Source organism: Gorilla gorilla, chromosome 4, assembly GCF_029281585.2.
Source record: "Gorilla gorilla gorilla isolate KB3781 chromosome 4, NHGRI_mGorGor1-v2.1_pri, whole genome shotgun sequence".
NCBI lineage: Eukaryota > Metazoa > Chordata > Mammalia > Primates > Hominidae > Gorilla > Gorilla gorilla.
This window is the reverse complement of record NC_073228.2, coordinates 27,119,804-27,144,680: the sequence shown is the minus strand read 5'-3', so window position 1 is coordinate 27,144,680 and position 24,877 is coordinate 27,119,804. Positions and strand designations below refer to the sequence as shown.

General features: G+C 41.0%; 1 protein-coding gene across 1 annotated transcript in view; it reads right to left on the bottom strand.

Annotated features, from left to right (window-relative positions):
* The window catches only part of LRRC37A3 (leucine rich repeat containing 37 member A3), a 77,246-nt gene that overhangs the window by 11,128 nt on the left and 41,241 nt on the right, over positions 1 to 24,877 (bottom strand). Inside the window, 5 exon segments of the mRNA XM_063706179.1 lie at positions 2,393 to 2,467; positions 3,027 to 3,098; positions 20,158 to 20,238; positions 20,882 to 20,953; positions 23,741 to 23,812. Of these exon segments, the coding sequence (XP_063562249.1) occupies positions 2,393 to 2,467; positions 3,027 to 3,098; positions 20,158 to 20,238; positions 20,882 to 20,953; positions 23,741 to 23,812 (372 nt within the window).

Here is a 24,877-nt window from a genome sequence, read left to right as displayed (position 1 = left end):
CCCCCAACTTTTTATTTTAAACATTTTCTTTTTTTCCTTTAAGCCTTAGGATGGCTGGGAAACATTTTCAAATGGTATAATGAACACCTGTATAACTTTCATCTGGAATCAATAGTTGCTAATACTTTGCCACATTTGCTTTCCGTGTGTGTACGTCTATACATTTTCTGGACAAAACCATTTGAGAGTCAGTTGCAGACATAATGACCCTTCACCATTGAAGACTTCAGTGTGCAGCCCCTAAGAACCAAGGCATTCTCCGATATAACCAGAGGACTATCATCACTCAATGGAACTACATATTATCATTGTCTACTATGCGGTCCGTATACACATTTTCACAATTGTCCCAATCCTAACATGGCTTAAAAAATTCAGAATCCAATCAAACATCAGACATTACACTTAGTACATGATTCTTTAGTCTCCTTCAATCTAGAACTGTTCCCAGGATTGTTTTAAAGTATACTGACAAATCTTTGAGACTGTAAATGACCTGAGGTATACTTGAGAATAATTTTTCAATACACATGAAAGATCATTACACATGAGCCAAGACTCAAATGAGCTGGCCTACTTTGTACATACATGTGTAAACTCCTGAAGACTTCCAATAATGAACTCCCATAAGACAGTTAGTTCAATGTCTTTATGGTCTTGGTGACAAATCATTACAGAGGATGAGAGCATTTTTCCTATCCAATAATGGTCAAGAAAAAAAGCAGACAGATTCTCACTATCTTAGAGAACTAAGTGAGAAAGCTGGTCAATGAAGGGGACTTCATCCAGAGAGGAAGGGATCCAGCTGATGGGGAAGATGCTGCAGGAGGCTGAGGAAAGTGAGGCTAGAGCAGTAAAAGAGATCTGACAATCTGGTGAAGATAAGAAAGTGACCTGACAAAAATGAACGGAGCAGAGTGCTAAATGAAGGGCCCTTTCCATGCTAATCTTGCATAATGCCCTCAACCAGCCCTAGCATAACTGAGTCTCTATTTAGCTTGCCATATTGTGGGGGCTGGTGGCACAATTGAAGTTGCAGTAAATTGTGTAACAAACTCACAATAGGGCCCTGCAGGCATATACATACATATGTACACGTACATACATATATATACATATATATATATACATATATATACATTTTTTTTAGACAGGGTCTTGCTCTGTCACCCAAGCTGGAGTGCAGTGGTGCCATCTTGGCTCACTGCAACCTCCACCTCCTGGGTTCAAGTGATTCTCTTGCCTCAGCCTCCCGAGTAGCTGGGATTACAGGCGTGTGCCACCACACCTGCCTAATTTGTGCATTTTTAGTAGAGATGGCATTTCCACACAACCGGAATACTACTCAGCAATAAAAAGGAGTGAACAGTTGTCCGTCGGTGTCTGCAGGGGATTGGCTCCAGGACCCCCTGCAGATACCAAAGTCCACAGATGCTGAGGGTCTTTTTTATGAAATGACATAATGTTTGTATACAGCCTCAGGTATACTCTAAGTACCTAATACAGTGTAAATGGTATGTACATAATTATACTGTATTTTAAATTTTCTACTGTTTTTATTGTTGTATTGTTGTTTTATATGTTTTATTTTTTCCAAATATTCTCCATCCATGGTTCGTTGAATCTATGGATGAGGAACCTGCAGATATGGAGGGCCAGCTGTAGTGATAGGTGCAACAACATGGATGGTAGCATAATCTCAAAAAAAATTCTGCTGAGTGAGGCCAGGCAAGGTGGATCTTATCTGTAATCCTAGCACTTTGGGAGGCTGAGGCAGGCGGATCACTTGAGGTCAGGAGTTCGAAACCACCCTGGCCAACATGGCGAAACCTTGTCTCTACTAAAAATACAAAAATTAGCCAGGCGTGGTGGCATGCGCCTGTAATCCCAGCTACTCGGAAGGCTGAGGCAGGAGAATCACTTGAACCTGGGAGGTGGAGGTTGCAGTGAGCCTAGGTCATGCCGCTGCACTGCAGCCTGGGCGACAGAGTGAGATTCCATTTCAAAAACAAAAAAAAAAATTAGGCTTTGTGAAAGGAGCCAAACACAAGAGGCTACGTGCTATATGATTTCATTTATAAGACATTCTGGAAAAGGAAAAAGTATAGGAACAGAAATCAGATTAGTAGCTAACAGGGGCTGATGGTGGGAGGATGGGATTGCCTACAAAGGGACAGGAGGGGCCTTTTTGAGGCATCAGAAATGCTTTATATTGGGAATGTGGTGGTGGTTATGTAACTATACATTTGTCAGACTCATCAAACTGTACACTTAAAAAGCGTGAATGTTACTATATGAAAATTATACCTCAATGAACCTGACTTAAGAAAATAATAAAACAAACCTAAAGAAACAACTAAGTAAAAATAAATCTCGGAAAAAAATAACTTACAGTTTTTCCAGTTCAACAGTCATCATGAGAATGTTCTTAAGTGTTGTAAGTGGGACTAGCATTGTTCCCATGTCTCTGAAGAAGAAAGCCGAAACATTCATGATATGAGCCCCAATAAAAAATTCTGTACTTAACAATTCAATTTTGGCTTCTCTATTAAACAAGCCAGCTCAAGAGTTTATTTGCTGTAGAATTCCAGGGAGCTCTTATTAAAGAAATTAAAGTTGATTTGCATCATCAAATTAATGATACTCAAGAGCAGAACTTACACTTTTTTTTTTTTACCATTATCTTCTCATTTTCATATTGCACTCACCATCTTATTTACTCTTTTCTTTATTTTTAGAATAATGAACACCTTTTCCCCTTTGCTTTCTTGGTTAAATAATATTCCTCCATGTGTCTACATGTTGCAAATCTATATGGGTTCTTCAATGCTGTTCTCTTCCCCTGCTGGCTGTCTTGACCATTATACATCCTCTTAATTTTTTTCTTCGCCAATAACTTTTTTTCAATAACCCAGTTAAAATTTAAATTATGACATTTTAGCCTAAATGCAAAATACTTAAGCTTTGATGAAAAATTTAAAAAGCATAAATCATCTCTTGACTCATGAGAGTACTATAGTACTTACAGATATTTTAATGCTGGCAATTTAAAGAGATATGGATCTTCAACAGTTGTCAGAGGATTGTGATTGAGAATTCTGAAAAATGGAATGGAATTAAAATAACCTGCATTTTCAATGTGTAAAACTGCATGAAAAGTTTACATTCATTTTTTGGTATGGAACTTGTAGGTAAAAAAGAAAAAAATGTTTCCTGTCTTTACCTAAGAAATCACCATTAGACTCCGTAAAGCACTATTCTTATGGGAACTACCGAGGTCTCTAGAAGATAAAGGATAGAATGCGGGGAAGAACTACAAGGAAAAAAAAAGTGGATAGCAAAGAAAAAATATGCCACAGAACTTTTCAGGTCAAAAACCCTAAAAGTGACTATGTTGGTAGGAAGCCCTGACTGCGGAGGAAACAGTATTTCTAGCATCCTCCATAATTCAACTTGCTCATCATAATTCAAGTTGTTCATCTTTTTTTTTTTTTTTTTTTTTTTTGAGATGGAGTCTCGCTCTTGTTGCCCAGGCTGGAGTGCAATGGCTCGATCTTGGCTCACTGCAACCTCCGCCTCCCAGGTTCAAGTGATTCTCCTGTTCTGCCTCAGTCTCCCGAGTAGCTGGGATTACAGGCACCCACCACCATGCCCAGCTAATTTTTGTATTTTTAGTAGAGATGGGGTTTTACCATGTTGGCCAGGCTGGTTTTGAACTCCTGACCTCAGGTGATCTACCTGCCTCAGCCTCCCAAACTGATAGGATTACTGGCATGAGCCACTGCGGCTGGCTGCTTGTCTTTTATCTTTATAAAGTTTTTAAAATTTATGGTTTAATTTGCACAGTTAAAAAAAACAGGACCAATTCTTTTGCTTTATAGCCAAAGAAGAAGGAATAAATCTAAGAGGAGGAACTGGTCAAAACCATACTCCCACTTGTCTTCTTATATGACATCACAGCCTTTCTTACATTGCATGTAATCACCTGTCCACTTGTCAGGCTCCTGGACTATGAGCGCTTTGAGGGCAGAGACCACATTTTTTTTTTTTTTTTTTTTTTTTTTCTGAGACGGAGTCTCACTCTGTCGCCCAGGCTGGAGTGCAGTGGCGCAATCTTGGCTCACTGCAATCTCTGCCTCCCAGGTTCAAGCAATTCTCCTGCCTTAGCCTCCCAAGTAGCTGGGATTACAGGTGCCCGCCACCATGCCCTGTCATCCCCGTGCCTGGCATGATGTCTGAAATGTATTAGGCATTTAACAAATGTTTATTGAATAAACAAATGACATTTTGTTCATATGTCAATAAAATGAATAAATTGATTTTGATGCAAATTTTTATTCCAAAATGCTGGAATCGATTTTCTTTTTTAATTCTTTAAGGTGAACAAGAAAAATAAAAGAAACAGGAAGAAATAAAAGAAAATCTACCTTTGTACTTAGGCAGAAATTATAAAATAATTATAAAAATTATAAAATTTTTTATAATTATAAAAATTATAAAATTAATTTATTATATTTTTTAAATTAATTATTAAATTATAAAAATAATAATTATTACAGTGATTATCTACTGGGTTGCCAGGTATTTGTGATCAGCAAATACCTTATGTGGTAGATATTATTATTGCCCTATTTTTAAATGAGGAAACTGAGGCACAGAGAGGTTATATAACTTGTCCTAGGTCACCAAGCTATTAAGCAGCAAAGCTGTAATTTGAATGCATGTGTTTAATCTGTATGAAGAAAAAGGGTTTATTTTAACCTTAGGTTTTTTTAAAATTTTCATTTTCGTTCTTCATTCTTTTTCTTTCTCTCTCTTTTTCCTTCCTTCCTTCCCTCCCCCTTCCTTCTTTCTATTTTCTTTCCTTTCCTTTCTTTCCTTTCTCCTCTCCCCTCCACTCCCCTCCTCTCCCCACACAAACAGGGTCTTGCTCCATTGACCAGGCAGGAGTGCAGTGGCGTGATCTTGGCTCACTGCAACGTCCTCTTCCCAAGCTCAGGTAATCCTCCTTCCTCAGTCTCCCAAATAGCTGGGACTATAGGCACGCACCACCACGCCTGGCTATTTTTTGTGTTTTTAGTAGAGATGGGAGTTTCACCATGTTTGCCAGGCTGGTCTTGAACTCCGGATCTCAAGTGATCCGCCTGCCTCGGCCTCCCAAAGTGCTGGTGTGAGCCACTGGGCCTAGCCTTAATTGTGAGAAGACTAAATACAGAAGTGCCTTTCAACCTTCTTCTACTCCTCTGGGAGGACCTCTATGAGAATTACAATTTCTCATTAGCAGGGCACGGCAGTGCTTGCCTGTAATTACAGCTGTTTCAGAGGCTGAGGCAGGACAATTGCTTGAACCCGGGAGGCGGAGGTTGCAGTGAGCCAAGATCAAGCCACTCTACTCCAGCCTGGACGACAGAGCAAAAAAAAGTGGATTACAGTTTTTCTTTTTATGTCTTTCCCCTAATCATTTCCCATGATTAAATAGTTAATTAGTCTACGGTCAATGAGACTTTTTTTTTTTTTTAAGAGACACATTCTCACTCACTGTGTTGCCCAGGCTGGAGAGCAGTGGCTATTCACAGTCATGATCCCACTAGTGATCAGCATGGGAGTTTTGACCTGCTCTATTCCTGAACTGGGCTAGTACACCCCTTTTTAGGCAACCTGGTGGTCTCCTTTTCCCGGGAGGTCACCATACTGATGCTGAACTTAGTGCAGACACCCAATCAGCATAGCATGCTACAGCCCAGAATTCCTGGACTCAAAGGATCCTTCTTCCTTTGCCTCCCGAGTATCTGGGACTACAGGCATGTGCCCAGTGAGCCTTCAGAGATTTAAAAACATGTTGTAAGTGACATCAGTGAAAATGGTGGAATAAAGACATCCAGGCTGGGCGCGGTGGCTCACGCCTGTAATCCCAGCACTTTGGGAGGCCGAGGCAGGCGGATCACAAGGTCAGGGGATCGAGACCATCCTGGCTAACAAGGCAAAACCCCGTCTGTACTAAATATACAAAAATTAGCTGGGCGTTGTGGCAGGCACCTGTAGTCCCAGCTACTCAGGAGGCTGAGGCAGGAGAATTGTGTGAACCCGGGAGGTGGAGCTTGCAGTGAGATGAGATTATGCCAGTGCACTCCCGGCCTGGGCAACAGAGTGAGACTCTGTCTCAAAAAAAAAAAAAAAAAAAAAGAGAGACATCCAAAAATTCATCCCTTCATAAAAGCAACAAATACCAAAAAAATAGCAAAAAAAAAAAAAAAAAAAAAAATTGACCAGAATAAACTTTTTCAGAACTCTAGAAATGTAACCAAACTCTTGCAGCAACCCAAGGAGCATTTATTCAAGAAAAATTTCTGTAAGAATAGTGAGATTTGTATTAACTTGCCTTAGACCATTCCTCACTCTCTAGCTCAGTAGTCGCCTTGAAAAACAGCCCACATCCCCAACCAGAGGGAGCAGAATGGAGATGGAGCTCCTTCAAAGCCTTATTCTCAGTTAACTGTCATGATGTCATCTGTCTGGTGATTCCCTGGAAGACCTCATTTGAAAGGTTTGTCTTTATTTGACCAGAATGAAAGCTGTCTAGTGCTAAAGCCTCTCCACAGAGGGTGTTTTTGGAAAACAATTACAGACAAGTGTTTGAACATGGCAACTGTATTCGGCAATGAATAACAGTTTGGGGGAAAAAAGCCTAATCAAAAAGCTTAATAGGAAAAGCTGAGGAATAAGATGTCCACAGGAATTTGAAACACTCTGATATATGCTTGGGAAACTAGAAGTCCATAAGACATATTCCTGGCAATTTGGAATGTCATGCGCATGCATAGGGCAGACTGTCAGCATGGTCAGGAAAGACCTACTAAGTTCATAAACTCTCACCCCTGGCTGACACCTTGAGGTTCTGCACAAGCAAGAAGTGAAAGCTAAGGCATGGCTGTAAATTGTCTAGCTGAGTGCTGAAGGTATGCCCCAACATGTACACAGAGCCCCTTGGCAAAAACTAGGAGACTTATCAGTTCCAAGAATTTAAGTAAATCTTCATTTAATCATTAGCTGATCAGTAAGCTAACCGAGGAGGGACTTTAGTGGGAACACATGACATATAATGCGAGACTTTACAGAAGAAGTTCAGAAAAGTCACTAAATAAATAGCAACTACTAACACAAGCAGGAGTAACACCAAACCCTGGCAGCATGGATCTGATTTTCAGAATTGCTACATTATATTATTTAAAATATTCAATTTTTAACAAACATTTATGAAAGATGCAAGGAAACAAAGTATGGCCCAAACACGTGGTTGGGGGAGAAATAAGCAGAAATTGTCCCTGAGAAGGACCAGATGTTAGACTTACTAGACAAAGATTTTTTTATTTTTTATAGGTGGGGTCTTGCGAAGTTACCCAGGGTGGTCTTGAACTCCTGGCCTCAGCCTCAACCTCAGCCTCAGCCTCCCAAAGTGCTGGGATTATAGGCACGAGCCACCATGCCTGGCCTAGAGAAGGATTTAATTCAGCTATTTAAAATATGTTCAAAGAGATAAGAGAAACGATTCAGTTCTGTAGACTAGAGAACTAAAGGAAAGTATGAAAGCAATGTCTCATCAAATAGAGAATATCAATAAAGAGATAGAAACCATAAAAAGGAGTCAAATAGAAATTCTAGAGTTGAAAAGTATGGTAACTGAAATGGAAAAATTATTAGAGGTTCTCAATGGCACATTACAGCAGGCTGAAGACAGAATGGGGAACTTGAAGGTTAATTGAGATTGTTGACTCTGAGGAACAGAAATAAAAATGAATGAAAGTGAATGGAATCTCAGAGACCTGTTTGTGGAACACATCATCAAGCTTACTAACGTACACATAATGAGTGTCCCAGGAGAAGAAAAACAGAAAAAAGGAGAAAGAATATTTGAAGAAATGATGGCCCCAAACTTCCCAAACATGAGGAAAAACAATCTGCATATTCAAGAAGCTCAAGGAACTACAAGTAGGAAAAACTGAGGGATCCACATCTAAACATACTGTAATCAAACTGACAGAAGCCAAAGACAGAATATCTTGAAAGCAGCAAGAGAAAAGCAACTCATCACATACAAGGGATCCTCAATAAGATTAATAGCTAATTTCTCTTCAAAAACAATGGAGGTGCTGGGCATGGTTGCTCACACCTGTACTCCCAGTACCTTGGGAGGCTTGAGGCTCAAGAATTGCTTGAAGCCAGGAGTTGGATACCAGCACTGGCAATAGAGTAAAACCCTGTCTCTACAAAAAATTTAAAAATAACTGGGCATGCCCGTCTGGGATGTGAGGAGCGCCTCTGCCCGGCCACGACCCCGTCTGGCAGGTGAGGAGCGTTTCTGCCTGGCCGCCCTGTCTGAGACGTGAGGAGCCCCTACGCCCAGCAGCCGCCCCGTCTGAGAAGTGAGGAGCCCCTCCGCCCGGCAGCCGCCCCGTCTGAGAAGTGAGGAGCCCCTCCGCCCGGCAGCCGCCCCGTCTGAGAAGTGAGGAGCCCCTCCGCCCGGCCAGCCGCCCCATCCGGGAGGGAGGTGGGGGCCAGCCCCCGCCCGGCCAGCCGCCCCGTCCGGGAGGTGGGGGGCGCCTCTGCCCGGCCGCCCCATCTGGGAAGTGAGGAGCCCCTCTGCCCGGCCGCCACCCCATCTGGGAGGTGTACCCAACAGCTCATTGAGAACGGGCCATGATGATGATGGCGGTTTTGTTGAATAGAAAAGGGGGAAATGTGGGGAAAAGATACAGAAATCAGATTGTTGCTGTGTCTGTGTAGAAAGAAGTAGACATAGGAGACTCCATTTTGTTCTGTACTAAGAAAAATTCTTCTGCCTTGGGATGCTGTTGATCTATGACCTTACCCCAACCCAGTGCTCTCTGAAACATGTGCTGTGTCCACTCAGGGTTGAATGGATTAAGGGCGGTGCAAGATGTGCTTTGTTAAACAGATGCTTGAAGGCAGCATGCTCGTTAAGAGTCATCACCACTCCCTAATCTCAAGTACCCAGGGACACAAACACTGTGGAAGGCCGCAGGGTCCTCTGCCGAGGAAAACCACAGACTTTTGTTCACTTGTTTATCTGCTGACCTTCCCTCCACTATTGTCCTATGACCCTGCCAAATCCCCCTCTGCGAGAAACACCCAAGAATGATCAATAAAAAAAAATTAAAAAAAACAAAAACAAAAACAAAAAAAACTGGGCATGGTGGTGCATGCCTGTAGTCTCGGCTACCCAGGAGGCTGAGGTGACAGCATTGCTTAAGCCTGGGAGGTGGAGGCTGCAACGATGTGAGTGGTTGCACCACTGCACTCCAGCCTGGGTAACAGAGCAAGACCCTGTCTAAAAACAAAGCAACCACACACAACAGTGGAGGACAAAAGGCAATGAAATGGCATATTCAAAGTTCTGAAGAAACTGTCAACCAATAATTCTATACCTGGCAAAACTACCTTTGAAACTGAAGAGAAATTAAGATATTCTAGATAAATAAAAACTGAGAGACTTTGTTGCTAGAAGACCTGCCCTATAAGGAGTACTAACGTGAATCTGCACAAAGAAATAAAAAGCACTGGCTGGGCGCAGTGGCTCAGGCCTGTAATCCCAGCACTTTGGGAGGCTGAGGCTGGAGGATCACTTGAGGTCAAGAGGTTGAGACCAGCCTGGCAAACATGGTGAAACCCTGTTTCTACTAAAAATACAAAAATTAGCTGGGTGTGGTGTTACGTGCCTGCAGTCCCAGCTACTCAGGAGGCTGAGGCACTAGAATCGCTTGAACCTGGGAGGCAGAGGTTGCGGCGAGTAAAGATTGTGCCACTGCACTCTAGCCTGGGCAACAGAGTGAGACTCTGTCCCAAAATAAAGAAAAAAAATAAGAAAAAGATACTTACATAATGCAATAATTATAAATCTAGTTGATGAACATAAAGTACACAAAGATGTAATGTGTGACAATAACAGTATAAAGGAGGGGGTGAGAGTGGAGCTTTAGAGAAGCAAAGTTTTTGTATACCATTGAAACAAAGTTGGAATTAATCTGAACTACAACGTTATAAAATTAAGATGTAGCTGAGACGACAGGTGCGCACCACCACACTCGGCTAACTAAAAAAAATTTTTAGAGATAGGGTCTCACTATGTTGCCCAGGCTGGTCTCAAACTCCTGGCCTCAAGCAATCCTCCTTCCCTGGCCTCCCAAAGTACAGGGATTATAGGTATGCACCACTGCATCTGGCCACAAACATTTTGTTTTTTTACTGTTCATTTTTCGAGACAGGTTTTCAATCTGTTTCCCAGGCTGGAGTGCAGTGGCACAATCATGGCTCACTGCAGCCCCTATCTCCCGGGCTCAAGTGATCCTCCTGCCTTAGCCACCTGAGTAGCTGTGACTACAGGCATGTGCCACCATGTTCAGCTAACTTTTAAATTTTTTTTGTAGAGATAAGCTCTCAGTATGTTGCCCTGGCTGGCCTTGAACTCCTGGGGTCAAGCAATCCTCCCACCGCAGCCTCCCAAAGTGCTAGGATGACAGGTGTGAGCCACTGCACTGCAAAAATACAGAAGACCAAATTATTAAAATTAGAAATGAGAGGGGACATTACTATTGTTCTTAGAGACATAAAAAGGATTATAATATGAATAAAAAGGATTATACATATAAACAATATATGCTAATAATTGGATAAGCTGGATGAAAGACACATTACCAGAAAGATATGAACTACTGAATCTGACTTGAGAAAAAAACAGAAAATCTGAATAGACAGACCTATGTCAAGTAAAGAGATTGAGGTAGTAATCAAAAAACTTTCCACTAAGAAAAGCTGAAGAGCAGCAGGCAGCCTCACTGGTGAATCTACCAAATACTTAAAGAGGAATTAACACCAATCCTTCATAAAGTCTTTCAAAATACAGATGAGGAAAGAACATTTCCTAACTTATTCTATGAGGGTGATATTAACCTGGTATCCAAACTAAAGACATCACACACAAAAAATTACAGACCAGTATTTCTTATGAATGTAGATGGAAAAATGCTTGACAAAATCTGGCAAACCAAATTCAACAGAGTATTCTGTAAACATGAAGCAGATAATAATAGCACGATTCTCCAAATTGATCTATGGTTTCACTACAATTGTTGTTTTTTTGAGTGAAAAAGTTTTCATTTATTGGCCGGGCACGGTAGCTCATGCCTGTAATCCCAGCATTTTGGGAGGCTGAAGCAGGTGGATCATCTGAGGTTAGGAGTTCGAGAGCAGCCTGATAAACGTGCTGAAACCCCGTCTCCATTGGAGTCTCACTCTGTTGCCCAGGCTTGAGTGCAATGGCGTGACCTCGGCTCACTGCAACCTCCACCTCCCGGGTTCAAGTGATTCTCCTACCTCAGCCTCCTGAGTAGCTGGGATTACAGGCGCCTGCCACCACGCCCTGCTAATTTTTGTACTTTTAGCAGACATGGGGTTTCACCATGTTGTCCAGGCTGGTCTCTAACTCCTGACCTCAGGCGATCTGCCTGCCTCAGCCTCCCAAAGTGCTGGGATTACAGGCATGAGCCACTGCGCCCTGCTAACATATCCTCTTTCTAAAAAGCTACATATATTGCAAAGTATTGGAGTGGGAATAACATAGCAGTTAGGTTGGGCATTTGGGTTGATTACATATCTGCTATTATCAGTACAATTCTTATCAAAATCCCAGCTGGCTTCTTTCCAGAAAGTGACAAGCTAGTTCTAAAATTATAATGCAATTTAAGGCACCCTAAATAGCAAAATAATCTTGTAAAATAACAAAGTGGGAAGACTGAAATGTCCCAATTTCAAAACCCAAATCAAATCCACAGCAATCACAGTGTGATACTGGAATGTGGACAGACAAATAAATCAATAGAATAGACAACCCAGAAATAAACCCTCATATTTATGGAAAATTGATTTTTGAGAAGGGTGCTAAAACAATTCTACGTGGAAATAATGTGTTTTTTTTTTTTAAATGGTGCTGGAACAACTGAACATCTATGTGCAAAATAATGAAGGTGGACCCCCTACATCTCACACGATTATAAGAATTGATGCAAAATATGTCAAATACCTAAATGTAAGAGCCAAAACGATAAGACTCTTACACAAAAACATGGGAGTAAATCTCATGACCTTAAATTAGACAACAATTTTTTCTTCTCCAAACTGGATTTTTTTTCTTTTAAAACAATTTTGTCTTTTGAATTTAATGAAGTATTACTAGCTGAAGGCAGCCTGACATGAAAAGAATGTCAGACAGATGAAAGGGACACAGCCTGATTTAAAACCAAACACTGAACCTTTTTAAAGAAGAATAAGACATTTTATACACACACGACACCAAAAGCACAAACAACCAAAGGAAAAATAGATACATTAGATTTTATCAAAATTAAAAACTCTTGTGCATCAAAGGACACTGGCAAGAAAGTCACAGAACTCACAGGATGAGAGAAAATATTGGCAAATTATCTGTTAAGGTCTAATATCCAGAGTATCCAGAAGATATAGAGAATTCCTGTAATTCAATAAAAAGACAAATCAATTTTTTAAATGGGCAGAGGATTTGAATAAATATTTCTTCAAAAAAGATATATAAATGGCTCATATACACATAAAAATGTTGAATGTCTTAAATCATTAGGGAAATGTCCATCAAAAACTGCAGCGAGATACTACTTTACACTCACTGGGATGGCTATGAGAAGAGACAGACAACGACAGTGTTGACAAAGACCCGGAGAAATTGAAACCCTCAAACATTGCAGATGGAAGTGTAAAATGGAGCAGCCACTGTGGAAATCAGCCTGACAGGTCCTCGAAAAGTTAAACATAAGAGTTGCCATATGATCTAGCAATTCTGCTAGGGATGCACACTAGAATTAAAAACATGTCCACACAAAAAGTAGTACATGCATGTCCATAGCAGCATTATTCATAAAAGCCAAAATAAAGTAGAAACAACCAAATGTCCACTAAGTGATGAATGGATGAACTGATATAGTGATGGCTCCATACAATGGAATATCACTCAGCCTTGCAAAGGAATGATCCATGCTGCAGCATGGGAGGACCTTAGAAACAACATGCTTTGTGAAAAGAAACTAGACACAAAAGGCCACATACTGTATGATTCGTTTATATGAAAGATCTAGAATAGGCAAATCCATAGGGACTCAAAGTAGATTAGTAGTTACCTGGGCCTGCGGGAAGACAGCACTGGGGAGTGATGGCTAATGGGTACCATGTTTCTTTTTGGGATGATGAAAATGTTCTGGGGTTAGATAATGGTGATTGTTTGCTATACAACCTTGAGAATATACTAACCACCACTGAATTGTACACTTTATAATACTGCGTTGATGGTATGTGGATCAAGTCTCAATGTAACACAAAGAAGCATGTTGTACTGTATAGAACACCAGGTGCCAGAAGACCAAACATGCTGGCAGATGGAAAAAAGAGGAGTGAAGATTCACTCTCCCTTGACCAAGATCAGAGTGAGTCAGTGGCGAGGCTGGGAGCCACACAGCTTGTCCTGCCTTGTGATCCCCCTCCTCTTCCTATTCCATATGGTTTTTCAGTGCCATTAACTTGTTTTGTAACACTAATATTCAATAAGATGATGTTACAAAGAGAAAGAATGTGAGTGCCACATGACTGGTTAAGTATGGATTCTCAAACTAGGGCTTTAAATATCCTTCGTGATTTTTTTTGGCATGAAAACTTGTAAGACCACTGGTGGGCTCTGTACAAAGTCGGCTACCCCCTCATTCTATATCTTCCTCTGCCCACTTTCCTCCCAGCTATTAAAAATGAATGTAGGCTGGGCACAGCATCTCAAGCCTGTAATCTCAGCACTTTGGGAGGCCAAAGCAGAAGGAGAGCTTGAGCCCAGCAGTTTGAGACCAGCCTGGGTAACAAAGTGAGACCCTGTTTCTATTTTTTTTTTAAACACCAAAAATAATGACTGTAAGGCAGTATGTAGCCAAACAACTTAGCAAAGTTTGTTATCTTTCCTCCAAAATTCTCTCTCTCTCCAACCTTCCCTCTTTCTTGATAGCTCATCCATAGCCTTGAGCTCAGCATTACCTCTGAACTAGGAAGCTCTTCTCCAGCTGACATTAGGATCTTTGCATTTGTCCCTAATGAAATCAAAATATAGGGCCATTCGATATTATCCTATTTTCCTCCTGTTCTAAGGCATTCTTTTCTTGACTAAGGTTGTGCCTGGGCAATGGAGAGACTGAGTGGGAACTGGCTCAACGGCTCAAGTTTGAGGACTCTACAGCAACTCTTTTCCACAAACCAAATGATATGAATGCTTTTATTTATTTATATTTATGTTTCCACTTTTTAAAAGTCTTTTTGTAGAGATTGGGGTCTCACTTTATTGCCCAGGCTGAACTTGAACTCCAGGGGCTCAAGCGATCTGCCTGTCTTGGCCTCCTAAAGTGCTGGGATTACAGGCATGAGCCAGCGCGCCCAGCCTCGAGTGTTTTTAGATTCACAGTAGATGATCATTTCCATTTCTGGTTCAAGTCCTTCATTTTATACAATAAACTAAGGTGCACTGACTCCCAGTCCATCGACTTTTTGGTATCTTTATGGGAGTAAAATGTGGCAAGCTTTTTTTCAGCCTCAAAGACTGTCTCAGAGTAAAAGTTTAAGAAGTACTGCTCTAAATAATTTTATTAAATATGCCTTATTAGATGAGGAAAACTGAAATATTTTTATACAAGCCTTTTGCTGTAGAACAATGGGACAGAATAAAGGTAGCTCACAAAATAAGGGAACATTTCTTGCCTGTTTTTTTTTTTTCCCCTCCAAATTCTTCTGTACAGGTCCAGATAGATGGGCTATGTTTCCTTTCTATTAACTGAGGAGACAGAGATGAAAGGACTGGAGCATGTCATCACTGTCTTAAATGTACTGAAATTCTAACAGCTCTAGCTGAAAAAATGTCCAAAGCAGGCCGTGAAAATAAATTTAAATGACAAACTCCAAAATGATCTATGCTAAAATCCCAAGGCTGTCAGGGAAAACTGGTTCCATGGAAGAAGGTAGTCAAAGAAATAAGCAGATGACCTAGACCCTCACCCAATATGCGCGATGTACTTGGGGAGAAAGTAACCTCTTTCCTTTATTCATCTACATAGGTTCGTGAGCCACACATCTCCCCACACCAAGCTCCTCCATACAAGACCTCGGACTGCATCAAGTAAATGCTTTTTCAGGGGCAAAATCTAGAGAATCTGAAACAGTGAGCCTTTTTCTTTTCTTTTTTTGAAATGAAGTCTCACTCTGTTGCCCAGGCTGGAGTGCAGTGCAGTGGTGTGATCTTGGCTCACTGCAACACCCACCTCCTGGAGTTAAGTGATTCTCCTGCCTCAGCCTTCAGAGTAGCTGGGATCATAGATGCCCGTCCCCATGCCTGGTTAATTTTTGTATTTTTAGTAGAGACAGGGTTTCACCATGTTGGCCAGGCTGGTCTCGAACTTCTGAGCTCAAGTGATCCACCCACCTTGGCCTCCCAAAGTGCTGGGATTACAGCATGAGCCACCATGTCCAGCTGTGAGCCTGTATCTTAATCAAAGTCCTGAGAATAAGCTTGAAGAAGACTCCCTTGCAATGAGGAACAACAGAAGAAGCAAGGGAGCTGGAATCTGGCAGACCTGGGTTTGAATTCTGGCTCTGTCACTTTCTGGTGAAGTGACTTGAGTAATGAACATGAGCCTTTCTGGGTAGCGTTTACAGCACAAAGCAATTTGAGGAATAAATGAAAGAGCACGTGTCTAGTGCCTAGCAATGCGCTGCACACAGTGCCGGTGCTCAGCCGTCATGTCACACCAGCACTGACCGGTGAGCATAAACCCTGGGGATGCCCAGAGCTGGTACAGCCAGGAGCTCCAGAAGCGTGGGATTCTCAGAGAGAAGTGGAGCTCACTGCTCTACAGGTCCTGTTCAAGTTAGAAAGTAAGATACAATGCACACAGAGCCAAATTGTCATCATTCAGCTCCTATTACAGGGGAACTAAGAGCTGCATTCAAAATTACTTGCAAAGCTTGTAAGTGGTTCTGCCACTTATTAGCCGTGTGAACCACTTATTAGCCGTGTGAACCTTAGCAAATTACCTAGCGTCTCTGAGTTTCAACTTCTCATCTGCAAAATAGAAATGATAATAATAACCGCATCACAAGAGTTGTTGGAAAAATGAAAATGAGGTATCATAGGAGGTAACATGTATGGAGCATTTACCATATGCCAAGCACTGTTCTAAGAACTTCGGACATGTTATCTCACTTGTATAAGTACTTAGGTGCCTACAACATAAACAGCACCTGGTAAATTAAGTATTGAAAAAATGCTATGGGGCAGAGGAAGAAATGCTAAGCTTCTGTGAGAAGAGAAGACAGCTTGTTACACAGGTGAAAAGAACAGGCTGCAGCTGAGAGAAGAAAAGTATAAGAGTTGCTAGGTGTGACAATCTCAAGACTTTTCAACCATTACAAATTTAAACAGCCACCCTAAATCACCCCAAAGGACAGACTCGAGTTGTTCTTTTTGTCTTTAATGTTTGCGCCTCTCCGAATCAGAGAAGAAGCTGCCAGGATTCCAGTACATACCAAAACATGATGACAATACCCTCAAATGTGCAAACTTTTGTGCATCTACCGCTATGTAAAGGAAGCTGATGTCAGTAGACTGGGGGGAACAGTAAGGCATGTTTGTGACCGAAGCTCAATTTGCCATCACAGTGTGGCCACACTTACCTCACTAATATTCTAATAGTGGGATAAATAATTCAATAGGGATAAAGCCTGGATTTTCCTCTTATTCTCTCTTAGTGCTTACATTCTTGGCATGATATCGATGTGCCATAGACAAGCCAATATGTGAGTGTACTCTATCTGAATAAAGTATAGCCTTTCTACATTGCAAAGTCATCCAGTTTCTAAAATTATTGTTAGAACCAATGAAGTGACTAAGAGAATTTTAAAAAATAAGCCATCAGTCTGGACCTGTGTATAGGAATGAAGGAGAAGCACTTTAAAGTCAGGGAAAAAATATAAACATACTTAACATTTAGGATTATCAACCATTGCTGCTTTTCCATAAACCATTTCTTTCATGATTTCATCTGTAAGAGATATGATTATTGCCCCCATTCAGTGAGGGACTTTGATAGTTAGCTGCCTGGTCCTTCTTGCTTGGATGCCCTGCAAATAAATGTCCTCCTTTCCCCAATGCAAAACCTCAATATGGTTGTTTGACTTTACTGTGCTTGGGCCAGCAGAATCCAGTTAAGTCCACTAATAAGCTCTTGGCCTGTCTTTGAGATGGATTTCAGATTCAAAATAGACGGACCCTATCACCCTGCTAACTTGGCCAGTCAGTATTTGTCAATAACATAGAGGCTTCATTCAAGAGATTTACTGGGTTGTAACTATTGGAACCCAGGGATGATTTCAGGATTTTGTGGGGCCTCAGCCTTATCTAGTAAAAACATTAAAAAAATTATGAATACAAAAATTTCCAGGGGCCCTCCCAGGACCTTGGAAGGGCCTGTGCAAGTGAGAAGCCTGGAAGGTTAGGCTCTATTCAATTCATCATCGATCAACTACAGCTGGGGCCTCTTTTTTTGTTTGTTTTTTATAAACTTGTGTAATGCAGGGAAATATATTGCTTCAACTTACAAACACCACAAAATGGTGTCATATTGGTCATAAAATTACTGGCACCTTCCCTTGGCATCTTGCCTTTGGAAGGAAATGCAGTGGGCCTATATGTCACATATGCCAAATATGACTCTGCAGTGTAGCTTTGTTTACCAGGAAGATTTGACTCCAAAGGAGCCCAGCCCCTAACATACACTTGGTGTGTTGAGACCCTTGTGCCAATCTTTGAAAGTAACTGTGACTTAATTTGAAGGGTACAGCTCTATTCTGTTTATATGAAATGAGTGCTAGTTTCCAATATCAGCTAGCTCTGATTTTTTCATCACCATGAAGCAAATGCCTTTTTCTGTTGTTTAAGATGAACACAGAAACTCAAGATAAGCAAGTTAGTGTCTCCTCAAGTCTTTCATAACCCAGCCCCCATTCCTGCTTTGTCCTCTCCTTGTCACCCCGCCGTACAGATCCCCACATGGCTCTCATATGTTTTCCCATCAGCATCCGCTTCCTCCTTGAGGAATGAAAGTCCCCTGGGGACCAAGTCCTCATCTTGGTGTGTCTTTGAGATGGATTTTGTAGCCCCAGCACTTAGAGTACCTGGCACAAATTGACATGGCACTCTGAATGTTTTTGAGTGAATTCATTAATTTTTATCAACTGTGATTCCAGTGTTTTCCTGGTGTTGCCTACATAATTGTAGTGAAGCTGGCTAGATGATGATGATGATGATGATGATTATTATTATTATTATTTGAGACAGAGTCTCACTCTGTCCCTCAGGCTGGAGTGCAATGGCACAATCTCGGCTCACTGCAACCTCCGCCTCCTGGTTTCAAGTGATTCTCCTGCCTCAGCCTCCTGAGTACCTAGGATTACAGTTGCCTGCCACCATGCCCAGCTAATTTTTGTATTTTTAGTAGAGACAGGTTTCACCATATTGGTCAGGCTGGTCTTGAACTCCTGACCTCAGGTGATCCACCCACCTCAGCAAAGTGCTGGAATTACAGGCATGAGCCACCGCTCCCGGCCACCAGATTTTTATGAGGGACTCCCAGTGGTATAAAGTGCTTAGTAAAGATGGTGAGTTTAAAACATTTGTATAGATGCTACCTAAACCTCTTGGTGGAGGGACCTAATGAGCCTGTTCTCTGGTGTGAGGGCAAAAGAAAAACAGACCTTTAGTGTACTTTTCCTAAGTTATGCATCAGCAAATTAATGAGGACAGAGGGGAGCATGTGCAGAAACTGCTGCTCTAGTCCAGACACATCCTGAATGCCTCCCTCTATCTCGAAATGAACTGTGTGAAACTAGATTTCTGAACCACAAGGCAGGTGGAAAGTCTTTTCTAAAGTCAGATGTAGAGGAGAATCTTCACTTTGAGTCCCCTTCAGGCCACTGAATATACCCACTCTGATTTGATGGGTATGTTATACAGAGAAATCATAGAATTTTTGCAATTATGGTAGAAGAGTAGTCAGGAAAGTATACGGAATTAAGATACAGCGATGTATTTTCTTTACAAAAGTTTTTTTTTGCACAATAGCTTAACATAAACACCATCTTGGCCAGGCATGGTGGCTCACACCTGTAACCCCAGCACTTTGGGAGGCTGAGGTGGGCAGATCACCTGAGGTCACAGGAGTTCGAGACCAGCCTGGAGGGGAGGTTGGAGTGTAGTGGCACAATCTCGGCTCACTGCAACTTCCACCTCCCGGGTTCAAGCCATTCTCGTGCCTCAGCCTCCCGATAGCTAGGATCACAGGCGCCCGCCACCATGACCTGCTAATTTTTGTATTTTTAGTAGAGATGTGGTTTCGCCATGTTGGCCAGGCTGGTCTCAAACTCCTGACCTCCAGTGATCCTCCCACCTTGGCCTCCCAAGGTGCTGGGATAACAGGCATGAGCCACCATTCTGGCCCTACAACTTTGGATTTGATTCCTGCTCATATGCAGAGTTTCTAACTGCTTAAATGTCTGCAACATTTAGCTGCAAGGAAGGAAGCTTAACACAAAGTCCTCCAGGGAGCAAAAAACTGCACCACCAAGCCCAGCTAATTTTTTTGTATTTATAGTAGGGACAGGGTTTCACTATGTTGGCCAGGCTGGTGTTGAATTCCTGACCTCGGGTGATCCACCCACCTCGGCTCCCAAAGTTCTGGGATTACAGGTCTGAGCCACCCCGCCCAGCAACAAGGCTAATTTGAGGGTCACTTCTTTGATGCCTTTTCTTGCCCGTGCTATAGGTCAGAACTAGGACAAGCAGAGGAGGTCATATATATAAGCTACATAAGTCTCTTGGCCTCTTTGTACCTTAGCTTCCCCATTTGAGAAAAATGAATGGATCTTAAGACACGCTTTTCAGAGTTGATAATGGGCTTATACCCAGCTACCCAATAATTGTATGAGTTTTTGTAAATAAATAGTTGTTTACATGTATTCATCTTCTATTTCACTTACAACTTATGTAAAAACTGCATTCCGTGCCAGGCCTGAAATGTTCCAAAGCTGAGTTCTGTAATTACATTGCAACTAAGATTTCTAAAAAAAAAAAGACACAAGCCAAAGAAAAAAAAATTATTTCAGAACATTTATCATTTGCCATGATTCTAATTTATATAGGATGGAACATAACCTCAATCCTTTCTCTATGCACTAAGGGAATCTCACTGTGGAAGATACTGGCTTATGATTTATACTTTAACACTGCACATGTGGTGCATTAGATACAAAACAGTGAATGCTCAGTAAATACCTGTGTTAAGTGATCTTTATTTCTCTAGAATTTCACAACTTCAGTGCCATCAACATTTTGGACTATATAACTCTTTGCCATGGGGGTTTGTCTTATACCTTGAAGGATATTTAGCAGCATCTCTGGCCTTTGCCCACCAGATGCCAGGAGCACACCCACAGTTTTGTCAACCAAAACTGTCTCCGGACATTACCAAATGCCACCTGAGTGCAAAATCACACCAGCTGAGAACCACTGCTCTCTGATGATTCACTAAGATCTGTGTAATAATTCTCACAATAATCCTTGCTAGAGACAAAAAGGATTTGCTGTATAATTTTAGTAGCTTTCTACTGGTAAAATTTTAATCATATTTCAAGAATAGCAAAGAGGTTTATAATTAAGTTTTATAAAAATTCCAAATGTAATCAAGTTATATTTGTAACTTACATAAACTTCAAAAATGGTAGTGGTTCAAATGTATGTCTTTCAATAGACTGTATTTTATTGCAGGATAAATCTCTAGGAAAAGGAAAATGAAAATATTGCCTTGATTAGTTATTAAATATCGATTGGTATGAATAATAGCAAGAGTTTAGAATAATACTGAATACATATTTTTCATCTCAACTCTAAACGTTTGGACTTGTATTTGAACTTTCCAGAGCCCCTAACCCTGCCCATACCTCTCCTAGAGTCTCAACTTCATGGTTTTAATAAATATACAACATAATAGACTTTGGAATTAATTTTTCCTGAGAGCAGTAGACTTGATTAGATGCCCTTTTGTAGTGTCATCAAATCTTAGATTATGAGCTCAAAGATTTTATCTCTATATACACAATTTCTAATATTAAAAAAAATAGTCGGGCCGGATGCGGTGGCTCAGGCCTGTAATCCAGCACTTTCGGAGGCTGAGGCTGGCAGATCCTGAGGTCAGGATATCGAGACCATCCTGGCTAACACGGTGAAACCCCATCTCTACAAAAAAAAAAATAAAAAATTAGCCGGGCCTAGTGGCACGTGCCTGTAGTTCTAGCTGCTCAGGAGGCTGAGGCAGGAGAATGGCATGAACCCAGGAGGCGGACCTTGCAGTGAGCCGAGATTGCACCACTGCACTCCAGCCTGGGCGACAGAGCGAGATTCCGTCTCAAACAAACAAACAAACAAACAAGTCTCACATTTCTACACCTTCTTAGTTTAGGTCTGTTTTCCTAAGCCAGTTCAATATCAGAAGAAATAAAAGACATCCTTTCACATCATTTGAAAGGAAGCTACCCCTTTACCTAATACATAACTTTGAACTAATTCAAATCATATTAATAGAATTAATTTCTATCATATTAATAGAAATTCATTTTTGGTTTTGTATTGCTTTAATATTTCATAAAAAAAATTCTTCAGTTATACAGTGATGGAGTTTGTCCCTCCCTCTTTACCTGGATGGTGTAACATTGTCTGGCTGATGTCTCCATCTCTAGTCTCTCCCTTCCTAAACTATCCTGCACACAGTCATCATATAAACTCTCCAGAAGTGGCTTGCAAAGACCAGCATCTCCTGGGAAATTACTGAAGATGCAAATTCTTGGTCCCACTCTAGACCAACTGAATCAGTAACTACGAGGGTGGAGTCCAGAACTGAGTTCTAACGTGCCCTCTCAACGACTGTGATGCAGATCTACCTTACAGCACTGCTGTGGTAACACGGTTCCCCATGTTGGCTCCTCAGCTTGGCATTCAAAGCCCTAGAAGATCTGGCTCCATTTTCCTACTCTTCCTTCTTGTACTGTACGGGTACTCATGGCATTCCTTGAATACTTTCCTGTGTTTTGCCCTCCCATTTTCCTTTTGCAAGTTTAGAGTATTTTCCCCAAGATGTCTGTCTGATGTTACACAATGGCCCTTCAAAGTCCTATTCAAATGGCATTGTTCTAGTAACATCCTCCTGGGTCCAAATTGAAGGCATTTTTTCCTCTTCTATGTTCGAGAAACAATTTATCCCTCCTAGTGCCCACATCCATTTCTTCTTCTTAATGTAGTTATTTTTTTACCCCATTTCTTCTGAGTATAAACTCCCTGAAAGCATGGACTAGGTCTTGCTCATCTGCATTGCCCACCATGTTTAAAACTGACACATGGAAATAAAGCAAACTCAAATATTTGTAAAATAAATGAATAGCTGGGGGAGTGAGTAGAAGGAAAATAACTATTTTAAAGGAAATGTAGTTTTATTATTTCATGGTCTCTGTAGCACCTTGGCATCCACCTGAGGGTCTTTACACCCACTTTCCTTAAGCCTTCTATATTTGAAAGAATCTGTTTGCAAAAGAGCATCACTAATGAGCTTAATAAGGATTAATGACATACACACCTCTATGGACAAAGGGTAAGAATCAAGCTTTCATAGCAATGAACATAGTATCTTCTTGTCTCTAAACAGACAGAAATACAGGGATCCCTTTCTTGGTAACAGGGCTGGGGCGATCGTTATTTTGTAATTAGTGAAGAGTTAGGGGCATTTCTGATGTGCTTCTTAGTGTAAACATTTCTAGCTCTACCAGTTAACCATCATTTTAAACATCTGTTTTAATATAACAATTACTGAAATGAAATCCTTAATACCAGTCTATTCTCTTGGTAGCTTAATATTCTTGATAATATTATTGATATAATTCAGCTATTTTTAATATTTAAATGTTAATTTAATTCCAATTAAATTACCAAAAAATTCTGGATTAATGATGTTCAAATGAATGCAGGTGGTCTCCATTTTCTTCTCCTTTAGGCAACCATCTGAAGTTAACTTTAGTTCCTTTCATCCTACTTTTTTTTGGTGAAGGTCAGACAGTAAATATTTCAGGTTTTGTGGGCCACATATGATCTCTCGCATATTTCTCTTTGTTTCTTTTCTTTTTCTTTCACAGTCCCTTTAAAAATGCAAAAACCATTCTTAACTTAATGGGCTACTTAAAAATAGACCATAGATTAGATTGGATCTATTGGTTGTAGACTGAATAGAAAAAGAATGATATGTGAACCCTTATAAAACAAGGTTCATATGGGTGTCAGTCACTGCTCAGATTTTCTTACTATGTGAAATTTTTTTGTCTGTATTTTGTCTATATAACTTAAAAACTGAAAATGCACAGGAGGTAGCTAATGCTAGAGATGGGCTGAGTCCCTATACAAACTTACAGAATTGCAGAATTTTATTGCTCGAAGAAATCTGAGAAATTATCTAATTTGAACCCCTTATTCATTTTACAGATAATATGACTAAAAACTCATAAATATAATTAACTAACTTACAAATACTGGAGGGATAGCAGGCCTTCAAATGAATCCTTGTGTAATTCAGTCAAGTTATTTTCTCTGAGAATTCTGGAAAATGAAGAAGTTATTTCTAGATTAAAATGCAAACTACAACTATTTGCTACACAGAACCATCTCCTGCATGTGGAGGAAAGCTGGGTCATGGTCACTTCAAGATGGTGGGATCTGCTCTGCTTTCATTCAAACCTTTTCTTATATTTTCCTTTTTGTGTCCATCTCTCTCCACCACCACCACAAACACACACACACACACACACACACACACACACTCAAGCACACCCCTACCCACTCTTCCCACCAAATTCTATTATTTCATGCCTCCTCTCTAGATCACAAAATCCCTTTTAGAATCCAACTCTGGGTGGCACCAAGATCAGCAGAACCTCCACTTCCTCCTCTCTTTTCCCAAACCTTATTATGAAAGCCCCACATGGAACCATGTCAGGGCTGCAAGTGAAGCCATTCAACCTTTTTCCCCCTATCAAAAAAATTTGAGAACTATAATGTGCATAAAGTGCACATAACATAAATGTTGTTTATATTTAATTTAATATAATTTTTGAGACAGGGTCTCACTCTGTTCCCACACTGGTCTCAAACTCCTGGCTCAAGTGATCCTCCTGTGTCTGCTTCCCAAAGTGCTGTGACTGCAGACATGAGCCACCTCACCTGGCCAAATATTCAGTTTAATAATTATGAAGCAGATACCCATGTAAACATCGTAACAAAAGATCATTGCTAACATGCCAGAAGTCCCAGTGTGCCCCTTTCCAATCATATCCCTCTCTCTAACCCTAATAGGTAACCACTATCCTGACCTTTGTAATAATTTTCTTGTTTTTAAAATGTAGTTCTGGCCTGGCGTGGTGGCTCATGCCTGTAATCCCAGCACTCCGGAAAGCCAAGGTGGGTGAATCACCCACGGTCATGAGTTTGAGACCAGCCTGGCCAACATGGTGAAACCCTGTCTCTACTAAAAATATAAAAATTAGCTGGGTGTGATGGAGGGCACCTGTAATTCCAGCTACCCAGGAGGCTGAGGCAGGAGAATCGCTTGAACCCGGGAGGTGGAGGTTGCAGTGAGCCAAGATCGCACCATTGCACTCCAGCCTG